Source organism: Pteropus medius, unplaced genomic scaffold, assembly GCF_902729225.1.
Source record: "Pteropus medius unplaced genomic scaffold, Ma_sr-lr_union100, whole genome shotgun sequence".
Taxonomy (NCBI): domain Eukaryota; kingdom Metazoa; phylum Chordata; class Mammalia; order Chiroptera; family Pteropodidae; genus Pteropus; species Pteropus medius.
The window spans coordinates 15,031,264-15,045,060 of record NW_024352787.1 but is presented as its reverse complement, the minus strand read 5'-3'; the positions used below and the strand labels follow the sequence as shown (position 1 = coordinate 15,045,060).

The window sequence follows — 13,797 nt, the reverse complement described above, 5'->3', positions numbered from 1 at the left end:
TTTTTATAGTAGTCCCTTTAACATTTCTCGTAATGCTGGTTTGTTGGTGATGAATTCCTTAAACTTTTCCCTGTCAGGGAAGTTCTTTATCTCACCTTCCATCTTAATTGAAAACTGCTGGGTAGAGGTTTTGTGATTGTAGATTCTTGTTTATCAAGTCTTTGAGTATTTATTGCTAGTCCCTTCTGACCTGCAAAGTTTCCATTGAAAAATCAGCAGACATTCTTATGGGGGTACCTTGTAAGTAACTCACTGCTTTTCTCTTGCTGCTTTTAAGATTCTCTCTTTGTCTTTGACTTTTGGTATTTTAATTATGATGTGTCTTGGTGTGGATCTGAATTCCTCCTATTTGGGACTCTTCATGCTTCCTGAACTTGTATGTCTAATTCCTTTGCCAGGTTAGGAAAGTTTTCTTTCATTATTTCTTCAAATGGATTCTCGATCCCTTGCTTTCTCTCTTCCCCTTCAGGTATTCCTATGATCGGGATATTGTTACGCATCATGTTGTCCCAGAGGTCTCTTAAATTATCCTCATTTTTTAAAAATTATTATTTTTTTTATTGTTCTGATTGGGCGATTTCTGCTACTTGTCTTCCAGTTCACAAATTCGATCTTCTGCTTCATCCAATCTACTGTTGAATCCTTCTAGTATATTCTTCATTTCAGTTATTGTATTCTTCATTTCTGACTAGTTCTTTTATATGGTTTCTATGCCCTTTTTTATGCTTACTGTCTCTGTTGATGTTCTCATTGTGCTCATCCATTCTCTCCATAAGTTTGCTGAGCATCCTTGTAACCATTATTTTGAATTCTGTCTCTGTTATGTTGCTTGCCTCCATATCATTTAGCTTATATTCTAGAGTTTTTTCCTGTTGTTACATTTGTAACATGTTTCTTTATTTTCTTGTTTTATTAGTCTCTCTATATTCTTTTCTATGTGTCAGGAATATTTGTTTCATCACTCAGCCTTGGCCAGATGGCCTAATGTGGAAGGTGTCCTGTGTGGCCCAGTGGCATACTTTCCATGATCCCCTGTGCTGGAGGCTCTGGACATTATCTTTATGTAGGTTGTGTGTGATCTTCTGTTGTTGCCAAGCCTTTATTGTTGTCACCAAGCCTTTATTGTTGTTAGTACATCAGTAGATAGGATTAACGCTCAGCCTGACTAATTGTGGGAATTGGCTGCACTCACAGGGTAAAAGTTGCCATGTGCGGGCTGACCCTACTGAGTGGGATTTGCCCTAGCAGGCTTATGTACTTGTTGCAACCACTGTTTGCATGTACCACTAATGGGACTAATCAGGAGTTGCTCTGTTGTGGTCTGATGCCAGCCTCTGGATGTGTTGGTTTTATGGCCTCTTGGGAGGGGCTCCCCCATAGGCCAAGGTCAGTCACTGTTTTTGATTGCTCAGGGCTACCTGGCAGGAACTACAAAGCAATCTTCAGATGGTTGTTGCCTATGCTGGATCTATAGGTAAGTGGAAGAGACAATGCTATAGGCAGTGGTTGGTTATCTCTGTCCCTGACCTGGCACAGAGACCTAGGGAGTCTCCTGGGTCTATCAAGTAAATTTCCCCCTGCCACTGTCTCTGTAGCTCCCTGTAGAAGTTTCCAATCATAGCAAGGTCAGCTGCTGCCCACTATGGGCCTGAATGCGCCACCCCAGGGCAGGGGCACCTGCCTTTCAATGTGTGATGGGCACTTTGTGTATTGGATGGGGCAGGAGCTCAGAGAGTCAAGGGCTGTCAGGCCAATACTGACCCCTACAATCCCCTCAATAGATATTGCAGCTCGTACATGCAGTAGTGGTCTGTCCATAACTCTTTTCCCTGAAATGCACTCACTGCACTAGACAAGGTCTGTTGCCTACACAGACTGCACAATCCCAGAGCCAAGCAAGGCACGTGAGGCTGCCTGTCAATGAGCTGCAGGCACTTTGTCACTTGGATGAAGTGAGATCTCAGGGAGACAAGGGCCATCAGTCCCATATAACCTGTTTTGCTGCAAGTTCTGTGCTCGGTCATTCCCAGTGTAGTCATAGATCACAATGAGACTAGCTGCTGTCTGGGGTGGTCCCACAGACCCCTGCACTCCCCAGACACAATATTGCAACCCCGGCAGGCAGCAGAGATTTGCCTGCCACTGATTTCCATGCAGTGTCTGCCCTGTGCTAGCCAAAGTTTGTTGCCCATGTGGATTGAGAGATGGGGGGAGGGGCAAGGCTGTGGCAGTTCACTGTCAATGGGCCACCTGGGGCAATTTGTGGGTAGGGTGGGGCGGGGTCTTCAGAGAGACAATGACAGTCAGATTAATATAGCCTCAGTCTTGCTGCAACTTTGGTAACCCTTCACTCATTCTCGCAGAAGTCGCAGGTCACAGCAAGACCAGCTGCTGTGATCTTGCTGAGACTGGCCCACAGATCCCCTAGATCTGCCCAAGTTCATGTTGGCAGCAGTGATCTGCCTAACCCTATCTAGGAAATGCGTACTCACAGCACTGGCTGCCAGCTGTGAATGCTTGACCCTGAATCCGTGCAGGGTGCAGTAGCCATTCAGCAATAAAAGCCTTAAGCAATCTGCAGGTTGGATGGGGCGGGCTGAGCTCCTCAGGCCAGTGCTTCCTAATGGCCCTGTGGGAGGGGTCTGCACAGTCAAGCTGGTGCAGTCTGTAGATTGCCCGGCAGGGGGACCAGACTAAGGCACAATGGGCTATGCCCTTCCAGCCCTCATTGTTGTAACAGGTAATGCAGACTTTCTCAGTATGAATCCTGTGGGAGACTCTGACCCACCTCCAGTGTCCCGGGTGAGTGTCTGCAGGTCAGAAAGCCTGTGCACGGGTCCTTCAAAGGAGTGTCTAGGGTTTCAGTCTCCTTCTGTCTCACCCAGACGGCCAGAATTCCCTCTGGTTTTACAGTCAGAGTTATTGGAATCTCCTCTTCCCTGGGCTGGGATCCTGGGCGGGGAGCCTCCAAATGAGACCAGGACCCCCCTCTCCTTCAGAAGAGCCTCTGCAGCCTCGCTCTCCCTCCCAATAATTTTCCACCACCCACAGGTGCAGGTCCAGCCCGATTTGCGACTTTGCCCCTCCTACCAGCTTCAATGTGGCTCCTTTATATTACCAGACATAGGTGTTACAATCAGCTGGACTTCAGGTGATTCTCCACATTCATTATTTTATAACTTATTTGTAATTTCAATGAGGACCTAGGAGGAAGTGAACCCTGCTTTTACCTAGTCTGCCATTTTCCTCTCAAATCCTAGTTTTCTTTCTTTTGCTCTTATCAAGATTGCATTTTATGTTTATGGTAGCTCCTAATGATGAATTAAGAAGTTCTCTACGCTCTTCTAATTTCTGAAACAATTCAAAAAATAAAGGAATTTTCTGACCATTGAAGGTTCAAAAGAATATGTCTTTAAATATATGTATATGTATGCATATGCACACATACACACACACACACACACACACACACACACACACACGACGGTCAGTCCCAGTCTCAATTTCGAATATAGTCCTTTCTCTTCAAAGTTTTCTAGTTTACATTATAGTTGTCTGTTTAAGTTTTCTGCTTCTTGAATAGATTTGAATAATTCATATTTTGCCAGAATACTTACAATTCATTAAGATATTTAATTTTTAACATTGATCTGAAAATAGCATTCTCATGTAATATTTTCATCGATTTTCATATCTGAGGATACTCACTGCCTGCCAATATGACCAAATCTTTTCACTAGAGCTTCTAGGGCCAACTTTAAGTGAGGATAGTACTTGGTTAGGCACCTCTGTGTTGACATTTTCTCTCCTCAGCTCTGGCTGGTCTCAGTCATCTCTACATGGATGACAACAACCCCATCATCATGTTAGTAGCACCAATTGTAATGCCTTAGTCTAGTTAGAGCAGGTAAGCCTTTATTGGAGTGAACTGTATTTTTATACACAGAATCGTAGATACCATATTGGAGACCAGGGTTGGTCAGAAAAGAGCAATGAGGGAGCACCCTGGCCTCAAGAACTCTAAGATGTTTGATTATCCTATGATCCTCATCCACAGTGACCCATAGTACCTTTAGTGAGGTTCTACTCACCTCAAGTCTCTTCAGACTCAATAATATTTACATGTTATTTCATGCCAAAAGAATTGACTACTTCAAACACGACAACTTGAAATACTATTTATAATCACACTTATGCTACAGGAGCAGATAATCTATTCATTTTAACATTTGTTTTTAAATGGCAGCATAGAGTAGGACATCTTTTAGTCTAAAAAGAGCCTCATGGAAAGTGGAAGAGATGGGTTAGTTGAGAATTTCAATTGGAAGGATCACAACTAAGTCTATGCTTAGATGAAAATCTAGTTTGATAGGAAGAGACCAGGGAGACATCAATTTTGGTGCCAGAGATTGGCAAGGTTGACATGGTGGAGAAACCAATATATTAGACCAGGCAAACAAGCTGTTTAGAAGCAGGGCAATGATGAGATCAACCTCCAGAGAGCCTTCACATTCAGCTATGCAAGTTACCAGCAAAAATTCCAGGAAGTTATTTTCCCCAAAAAGGATTTAAATCAGTAAAGGCCCTTATATGTGGAGGTGGCCAGGCTATGTGACAAATTTTTTCTAGCAGAGACTTTGTCCTTTGTTTGTATGTGGCTGGCCTGGCAATATTAAATGGCAATGTAGGCTCAGCTTATTGCTTATCAGAATGTGATCCCATGTGATTCTTCCCACTGACTGTAAACCCAACCGCCATGTGTGTTTCATACTCAAATCCTCCAATTCCCAACATAGTATCAAACACACATTAACTTGCAGGTAGTATCTCTAGAATGCTTGAAGAGGTAAGGATGCACAGTTCAGAAAACTTTCTATGTCCTTGGGTTCAAGTCCTCCTCAGATTGTGGGCTGTGTATCCAGGGTTCAAGAATTCTCCTTCACCAGTATTTCTCTTTTCTTGGCTTCTTAGACTCTCAGATCTGAGAAGAGGATCCTGGCAAAATGACTCTATTCTGGTACTTGGAGGAGAGAAAGATGCTTTTAATACATATCAAATACATAAGCACTGTTTTTGGTAAAGAATAAGGAGAAGGAGAATGGGCGCCTCCTTTGTGTCATCAATTGGCAAATTCCTTAAGTGGTTTAAAATGGGTACTACAAAGAAACACATAAAATAAAAATACAAATTAATATACTTAACAATGTAAATTTCTATATATTCTTAAATCTCTCTGTCTTGTCTGTGTTCCAGGTTTAGGTTTAGTGGTCGTATCCTAGGTCTGGCTTTGATACATCAATACCTTCTTGACGCCTTCTTCACAAGACCCTTCTATAAGGCACTCCTGAGACTGTAAGTGTATTACAAGTCACAATCCATCAAGTCTCACCTGCAGGATAACAAGTGCTGGCCTTCCTAGTACCTCTGGCTCTTTTGTCCCTGTTTTGCCTAAGCATTCCTATGAAGTTTATGGTGGTTTACTTTTCTGAGTGCTTAGATATCTCATAAACATTTAAATGCAATAAAAATGCATTTGGAGATTTTATTTATGCACAAAGAAGAGTATTATAACAGCATACAGTAGATATAAATTAGTTTATATAAACAATTATAGTAACATTACAAACATTTCATTAAACTAATAGAATTGATTCATCTAAACCTTAGTTGTTTTAAAATGATACTTTTTTCAATTATGAAAAATTCATGAGTTGATAATTATTTTATGTTTATTATTGTAGATATTTTAATATTTTCTTTTTAAAAGAGAAAATATATTCAAAAATATCAAATTATTAGAATAAGTCTGTGTTGGTTTAGCTAGGAGTTATATAAAAACATTTTGGAATGAGGTCTATGCAGCCATTCATTTAACCTTTCTCCATTTAAATGGCCCCAGGCCCTGCGATTTGAGCGACTTGGAATATTTGGATGAAGAATTCCACCAGAGCTTGCAATGGATGAAGGACAACAACATCACAGATATCCTAGACCTCACTTTCACCGTTAATGAAGAGGTCTTTGGACAGGTTTGTGAGATGTGGAGCTTGCAAAATAGATTTTATTTTTTAATATGGAAAATTAACATAACATAAAATTTACCATTTTAACAACTTTTAAGCATATAGGTAAGTGCATTGACATTGTTGTGCAACCAGTCTCCAGAACTTTTTCATCTATAAAACTGAAATTATACCCATTAAACAACAACTCCCCCATTTCTCTCTCTTCTCAGCCCCTTGCAAACACTATTCTACTTTCTCTTTCTATGAATTTGGCTACACTAGTTACCTCATATAAGTGGAATTATACAGTATTTTTGTTTGTGTGACTAGCTTGTTTAACTTGGCAAAATGTTCTCAAGCTTCGTCCATATTATAACAGGTGACAGTATTTTCTTCTTTTTGAGGGCTGAACAATATTCTACTGTATGTATAGACCACATTTTGTTTATCCATTTATCTGTTGATGAATACTTGGGTCACTTCCACCTTTTGGCTACAGTGTACAATGCTTCTATGAAATAGGTGTACAAATATCTGTCTGAGTTCCTGCTTTCAATTCTTTTGGATATATTCCCAAAAGTGAAAATGCTGGATCATAGAGTAATGGGATTTTGTTTTTAAACTAGAAAACAAAAAATATTATTTATTCAAAGTATAATTCTTTAATAAGGCTGCCCATTTCTTCCTTCTTTTTATTGTTATGACATGGGTTTACCGTATAGAGATTTTTGAAAATCAAGTTGTGATAATGGATCAGAAAGCATTTTTGTAAACTGTGCAATACATTTGTAAAGTGTGCAATGCATATGTAAAGTATTTCTGTTATCTGTACAGCTACAAAAATACTTCATTTTGTAACTAACATCTAGACATTTACTCCTCCAAAATGCCTATATTTTAATACTATTTAATAAGATAAAGCTTCTCATTTATTTTCCACTATCATTTATGTAGCAATGAATCTTCTTGGTTACAGTTTAATCTCGTTAACCATAGCTTGAGCAGATTTAACAATTAAGGTTTTGAGAACATTATTTATAAGAGATCCCAAAAGCCTGTGACATGTGGTAATTTATAATAGAGTTGTTTTGAGAATTATGTTGGAATACTTTATAAGTACCTTGCATGAATGTGGACAGTGTGCCAAGTCTATTGATGAGCAACACACTTAACTTCGCAGACCACCCAGCACTGACATCTCAATTAAGAATCCTGGACAAGTCCTGGAAAGTGTCAATATTCTGTTGTATTTGTTTTGTATAAACATACCTTTGAAGAATACTCTCTTACATATTTGAGGGGAAAATTACTTCTTCCTACAACTATAGGAAACACATTTAAATATACTCAAGAATATATGATTCACTTACCTGTCCTGCCATGTGTAAAATATGCTATTCTTTGTGCATGACAGCTTTTAGCCCATGACTATATTTGCCCTATAGTGGCGGGTAAATTTGTAAAATAAACACAATTTCTTAGAAAACTGTATTAAAACAACTGGATAGCCATCTTAAATTTTTTAAGTTAGAACCATGACCTAATTCTTTACAGTAAAATAAACTCCACCTGGATCAGAAAGCTGAATGTAAAAACAAATTATAAGAAGAAAACAAGCTAATTCTTTAAAATTTTTTAACAAGGAATGCTGCTGTAGATGTGACACAGACTTTCAAAATCATAAAAGAAAAGATTGACATAGTCGACTAAGATTATTTCTCTAATTATGCATGGCAAAAATACAGCATAAACAAAGTAAAAATGGCATAATATTAATATGTTGTAATGTGTAACACAGACAAAATTCTATTTCTTTTAATAAAGGAAGAGATCTCATAGATCAATAAAAAATTATCAACAACACAATAGAAAATTAGCAAAGAATATAAATAAATAGTTCTCAGAAAAGAAAATATAAAGAAATACTGAGCCTCTTTCAAAATTTTTAAAAATGTAAATTAAAGCTATTATGAGATATCATTTTCCCTTACAAGAATGTCAAGAATCAGAAAGTTTAGCAGTATTCTATTTTGGAGATGGTATAGAGAAAAAGGCATCTTGAACATTGTAGGTTGAAGTAAATAGAAGTTTAGTTAACTCTATGAAAAACACCTCTGTGATATCTATCTGCATTTAAATGCATCTGTCTTTGACCCAACAGCCATATCTAGGAATTTTCCTACAAATATTTTCACACCTAATTGAAATGCCTAATGTATTAGCATCTTTGCTGCAGCATTGTTGATAACTGCAAAAGATCTGAAACAATCTAAATGTTTAGCAGTAGAGCTTTCGTTAAATAAGTTATGATACATTCACACAATGGAATAGTAGACTAGTGGGATGTGTGGCTATTAAAAAGTTTAAGATATCCCAGGGAATCAATTCTCATATAAATCATAAACAATAAAGAGAGTATTATAAGACAAACAAAGAAAGAATAAGAGGTTTAAATTCATATGAAACAATTGTCAAGATATATTTTCAGGTGAAAAAGTTTGGTGAAGAACTGTGTATAATATGTCACCATTTATAGGAGAAAAAAATGATATATTCATATTTCCTAGTATATACATAGAATCTCCCTGGAGGGGAAGTAAAGGTGAATTTCTCCAGGTAGGAAGATTGTATTGGCTGAGAGGAGGTGGGAGAAAAACTTACTTTTCATTTTATGGTCTTTTATACCACTTGAATTTTATTCCATAGACACATATTATATACACAAAATATAAAATAATAGACAGACCTGAAGCTTACACTCAGCAATGAGGTTTTCTGTTTTAAATACTATGCACACGAATAATTTTGAACAATAAAAGTTGAAGGTCTAGAATCAAAAAGTGAAGTAAATTACAAATAACTAAATACGAAAAAATTAGAGGAAAAAATAGCATTGAAAACACAAAAGAACAATTCTTCACATGTACATATTGTAGGAACTGAATAAATCAGAGAAAAGTTCAAAATGTTCCCAGTGATCAAAATAAGGATATTTTGATAGTAAGGTCAAGATGGCAGAGTAGGTAAATGTTGTGCTTGCCTCCTCTCATGACCACATTAAAAGTGCAGCTAAATTATAGGACAGTCAGTTTGGAGAAGTACCTGAAGACTGTAACTGGGGATATAAAGAAGAGGCTATGTCCAGACTGGTAGAAAGAACAGAGACATGGAATGGGATGGTCCAATACCCATGTGTGGCAGTTGAGCATCAAGAGGGATATCTTCACTGCAGAGGTCCCCTTGGAGGAGCAAGAGGCCCCAACCCCACACTGGGGCTCCACAACTCAGAGTTCCAGTGTCAGGAAGAGGTGTCCCCATAAAATCTGGCTGTGAACATTAGTAAAGATTCTGACTGTCAGGGTAAGACAAAAGACAGCTGGAAACCCAGGCATCCTCCTAAAGGGCCCACACACAGACTCATTCACTTGCAAGCACTCACCCTAGGCTTCAGCAGAGGGACAGCAGCTCAGGAGGCATCAGAGACATATAGGGAAAGACTGAGTTGTGTGACTTTAAGGTGAGGGCTGGAGGGACAGCCACCATTGTTCGTTTGTTGAGCCCTCCTCCTGTGCAGCTACAAGCAAGTGCCATTTTGACTGAATTGAGCCCTCCTGGCACACAGCCAAATCCAAATCTGCATTGGCATGGTGATACCTGATCACTCCATCCTGGTAACTCCCTGAGACTCCAATATACCCAACTAGAAAATTACTGATGGCAATTTCATTGCTAGGCAACAAGCCCCACCCTATACTCTGCAAAAGAAACTCCTTTGGCAGCAATCGAAAGCCTTGGCCCGCACACCTCAAGAGACACTTTTAGTGGCAGACAAACAGACCAGGCCCAAGCTGCAGTATTTCTTGAATGAATCTTGAAGGTCTGCAGGTCCAAAGCAGGAAACAGATGGCCTCAGTGTGATCAGAGACTTTTGCAAGTGGCCACAAGCTCAGCACGGGCTTCAAATATGAACCTGCACTAACCTGAGGAACACCACTTGCCCTGCCCTGGTGACTCTCTGAGACTCCACTTCATCCAACTCACATACTACCCAAGGCTTTTTCAGCTACTAAACCTACAGGAAGCCTCAAGGATTGGGATGCCCTGGACTTTTGCTGAGCTACCCCAACCTAGCGCTGGTGGCAGCCATCCTCGGTTCACTACGTGACCTCTCCTATGTGCCCCCTGTTCCAGCATATGCAACAACCAAGCTCAGATATCTTCTTAGCTCCTGTCAGGTAGCCCCAGGTCAGTCACAAGCAGCAGCTGACTTTGTTAGCACAAATACACAAACATACCCAAAGGCTGGCATTAAATCTGAATGGAATATCCCTTATTAGCCCCACAAGGTGCACACCCAAATGGTGGACTCAACAGGCAAACGAGCTTACTGGGACAAATCCCATTTCATAAGATCAACTCTTACAGAGGAGCTCATAAACTATAGGCATGGCCAATCCTCACCGCCAGTCAGCCTGAGAGTTAATCTGATGCAATGCTATGTCAACAGCAATCAAGACTCAACTACAACAGGAGGGCACACATGACCCACACAAGGGACACTCCTGGAGCACGCAGCAGAGATGAGCAGGGAGACTGCACCACTGGGCTAAACAGGGCACCTACTACATAAAAGCACCCAGCTAAGACTGGAAAATATAGTAGGTCTACCTAATATATAGAAACAAGCACAGAGAGGCAGTCAAATAAGAAAACAAAGAAAAATGTTCCAAATGAAAGAACAAGACAAAACTCCAGAAAAGGAATTTTGAAAAATGGAGTCAAGTAACATACCAGAAACAGAGTTCAAAACACTGGTTATAAGGATGCTCAATAAATTTAGAGGAAGAATAGGTGAATTCAGTGAGAACTTCAATGAAGAAGGGTAAGCATAAAAAACTTATAAGCTATAAAAAGAAAAACAGTCAGAAATGAAGAATACAATAACTGAAATGAAGAATACACTAGAAGGAATCAACAGTGGATTAAATGAAGCAGAGGAGCAACCAGCAATTTAGAAGGTAAGGTAACAAACAAGACCAAATCAGAACAGCAAAGAGGAAAAAAAAAATTAAACAATAAAGATAGTTTAAAAGAGCTCTGGGACAACATCAAGTATAACAACATTCGTATCATAGGAGTACCAGAAGAAGAGAGAAAGCAAGAGATTGAGAATGTATTTGAGGAAATAATAACTGAAAACTTCCCTAACCTGGTGAAAGAAATAGATATACAAATCCAGGAAGCACAGAGAGATGTGAATAAGGTGAACCCAAGTAGACCCACACAAAGAGAACTCATAATAAAAATGGCAAGAGTTAAAGACAAAGAGAGAAGCTTAAAAGCAGCAAGACAAAGGAAGTTAGTTACTTACAAGGATACTCCATGAGATTGTCAACTGATTTTTCAAGAGAAAATTTGCAGACCAGAAGAGATTGGCACAAAATATTGAAAGTGATAAAAAGTAAAGACCTACAACCAAGGCTACTCTACCCAACAAGGCCATCAATTAAAATTGAAGGTGAGATAAAGAGCTTCCCAGACAGGAAAAGAATAAGGGAATTAGTCAACAGCAAGCCAGTATTACAAGAAATGTTGAAGGGGCTTCTATAAGTAAAAGCAGGAGAAGTAGAAAAATATAAATATGAATAATAAATGGCAATAACTATTTCACTATCAAAAATCACCTTAAATGTAAATAGATAAATGTTCCAATCAAAAGACATAGGGTAGCTGAATAGATAAGAAAACAAAACCCATACATATGCTATCCACAAGAGACTAACTTCAGATCAAAAGACATACAAGGACTGAAATAATTAAAGGGATGGAAAAATATATTTTGTGCAAATAAAAACAAAAAATGCTGGTGTAGCAATACTTATATCAGACAAAAAAAAAAGACTTTAAAACCAAAGCTATAGTAAAAGACAAAGAAGGGCATTACATAATGATAAAGAGATCAATCCAACAAGAAGATATAACCCTAGTAAACATTTATGCACCCAACATAGTAGCACCTAAATACATAAAGCAAATATTGACCAACATAAAAGGAGAGAGCAACAGTAATACAATCACAGTAGGGGATTTGAACACCCATCGACACCAATAAATCTTTTAGACAGAAATTCAACAAGGTAAAAATGTTCTTAAATGACACACTGGGCCATTTGGATTTAATTGATACTTTTAGAGCATTTCACCCAAAACAGTAGCATATGCATTCTTCTCAAATGCACATAAAACATTTTCCAAGATAGACCACATGGTAAGCCACAAAACAAGTCTCAGTAAATTAAGAAGATTGAAATCATATCAAGCGTCTTTTCCAACCACAATGTTATGAAACTAGAAATCAATTATAAGAAAAAACTGAAAAATACACAAACACATGGAGGCTAAATAACATGCTGCTAAACAATAAATGAGTTAATAATGAGATCAAAGAAGAAATCAAAAGATGACTTGAGACACATGAAAATGAAAACACAATGAACTAAAATGTATGGGACAAAACAGAAACAATCCTAAGGGGGAAATTCATAGCAATACAGAACAAATAAAATCTCAAATAAACAATCTAACCTTACCTCTAAAGGAACTAGGTAAAAAAACAGCAAACAAAGCCCAAAGTAAGTAGAAGAAAAGAAATAATAAACATCAGAGCAGAAATAAATAAAATAGAGACTAAAAAAATGCAAAAGATCAATGAAACCAAGAGCTGGTTCTTCGAAAAAATAAATAAAATTAATAAACCTTTAACCAGACTCATCAAAAAAACAAGGACCCAAATAAATAAAAATGGAAGTAAAAGAAAAGGGACAATTGATTCCAAAGAAATACAAAAGATTATGTTTTAAAAAATACTACAAGCAATTATATGCCAACAAATTGGAAAATCTGGAAGAAATGGATAAATATCTAGAAACATACACTCTCTCAAGACTGAGTCAAGAAGAAACAGAAAATCTAAACAGACTAATTACTACTAAGGGAATCTAATCAGTCATTAAAAAACTCCCAACAAACAAAAGCCTGGACCGAATGGCTTCACAGGTGAATTTTACCAAACATTCAAAAAGGAATTAACACTTAATTTTTTCAAACTAGTTCAAAAAATGTCAAGGGGGAGGCTCTCAAGCTCATGTTATGAAGCCACCATTACTCTGATTCTCAAACCAGACAAAGACAGTCAAAAAAAAAGATAATCATAGGCCGATATCCCCGATGAATGTAGATGCAAAAATCTCAACAAAATATTAGTAAACCAAATTCAGCAACACATTAAAAAGATAATACCATGATCAAGTTGAATTTATTCTTGAGATGCAAATTTGGTCCAAAATCTTGAAATCAATAAATATGATACACCACATTAACAAATTGAAATATAAAAATCATATGATCATATCAATAGATACAGAAAAGGTTCTTGACAAAATCTAACATCCATTTATGATTAAAACTCTCAGCTAAGTTGGAATAGGAGGAACATACCTCAACATAATAATCTGACAAACCCATAACTAACGTCATCCTCGATGAAAAAAGCAAAAAAGTATTTTCCTCAGGATCAGGAACAAGACAAGGATATCCACTTCTACCACTTTTATTTAAAATAGTATTGAAAGTCCTAGCCACAGATATCACACAAGAAAAAAGAAATAAAAGGCAAACATTAGAAAGGAAGAAGTAAACCTGTCATTATTAGCAGATGACATGATACTATATAGGGCAAACCCCCAAAAAACTGTTAGAATGATAAATGAATTCAGTAAAGTAGCAGTATACG

At 37.9% G+C, this 13,797-nt stretch overlaps 1 protein-coding gene across 1 annotated transcript in view; it reads left to right on the top strand.

Annotated features, from left to right (window-relative positions):
• Positions 1-13,797, top strand: part of HECW1 (HECT, C2 and WW domain containing E3 ubiquitin protein ligase 1) — a 469,328-nt gene that overhangs the window by 434,829 nt on the left and 20,702 nt on the right. The window contains exons 24-25 of the mRNA XM_039849134.1: positions 5,254-5,352; positions 5,900-6,029. Of these exons, the coding sequence (XP_039705068.1) occupies positions 5,254-5,352; positions 5,900-6,029 (229 nt within the window). The remainder of the gene's footprint in view (positions 1-5,253; positions 5,353-5,899; positions 6,030-13,797) is intronic.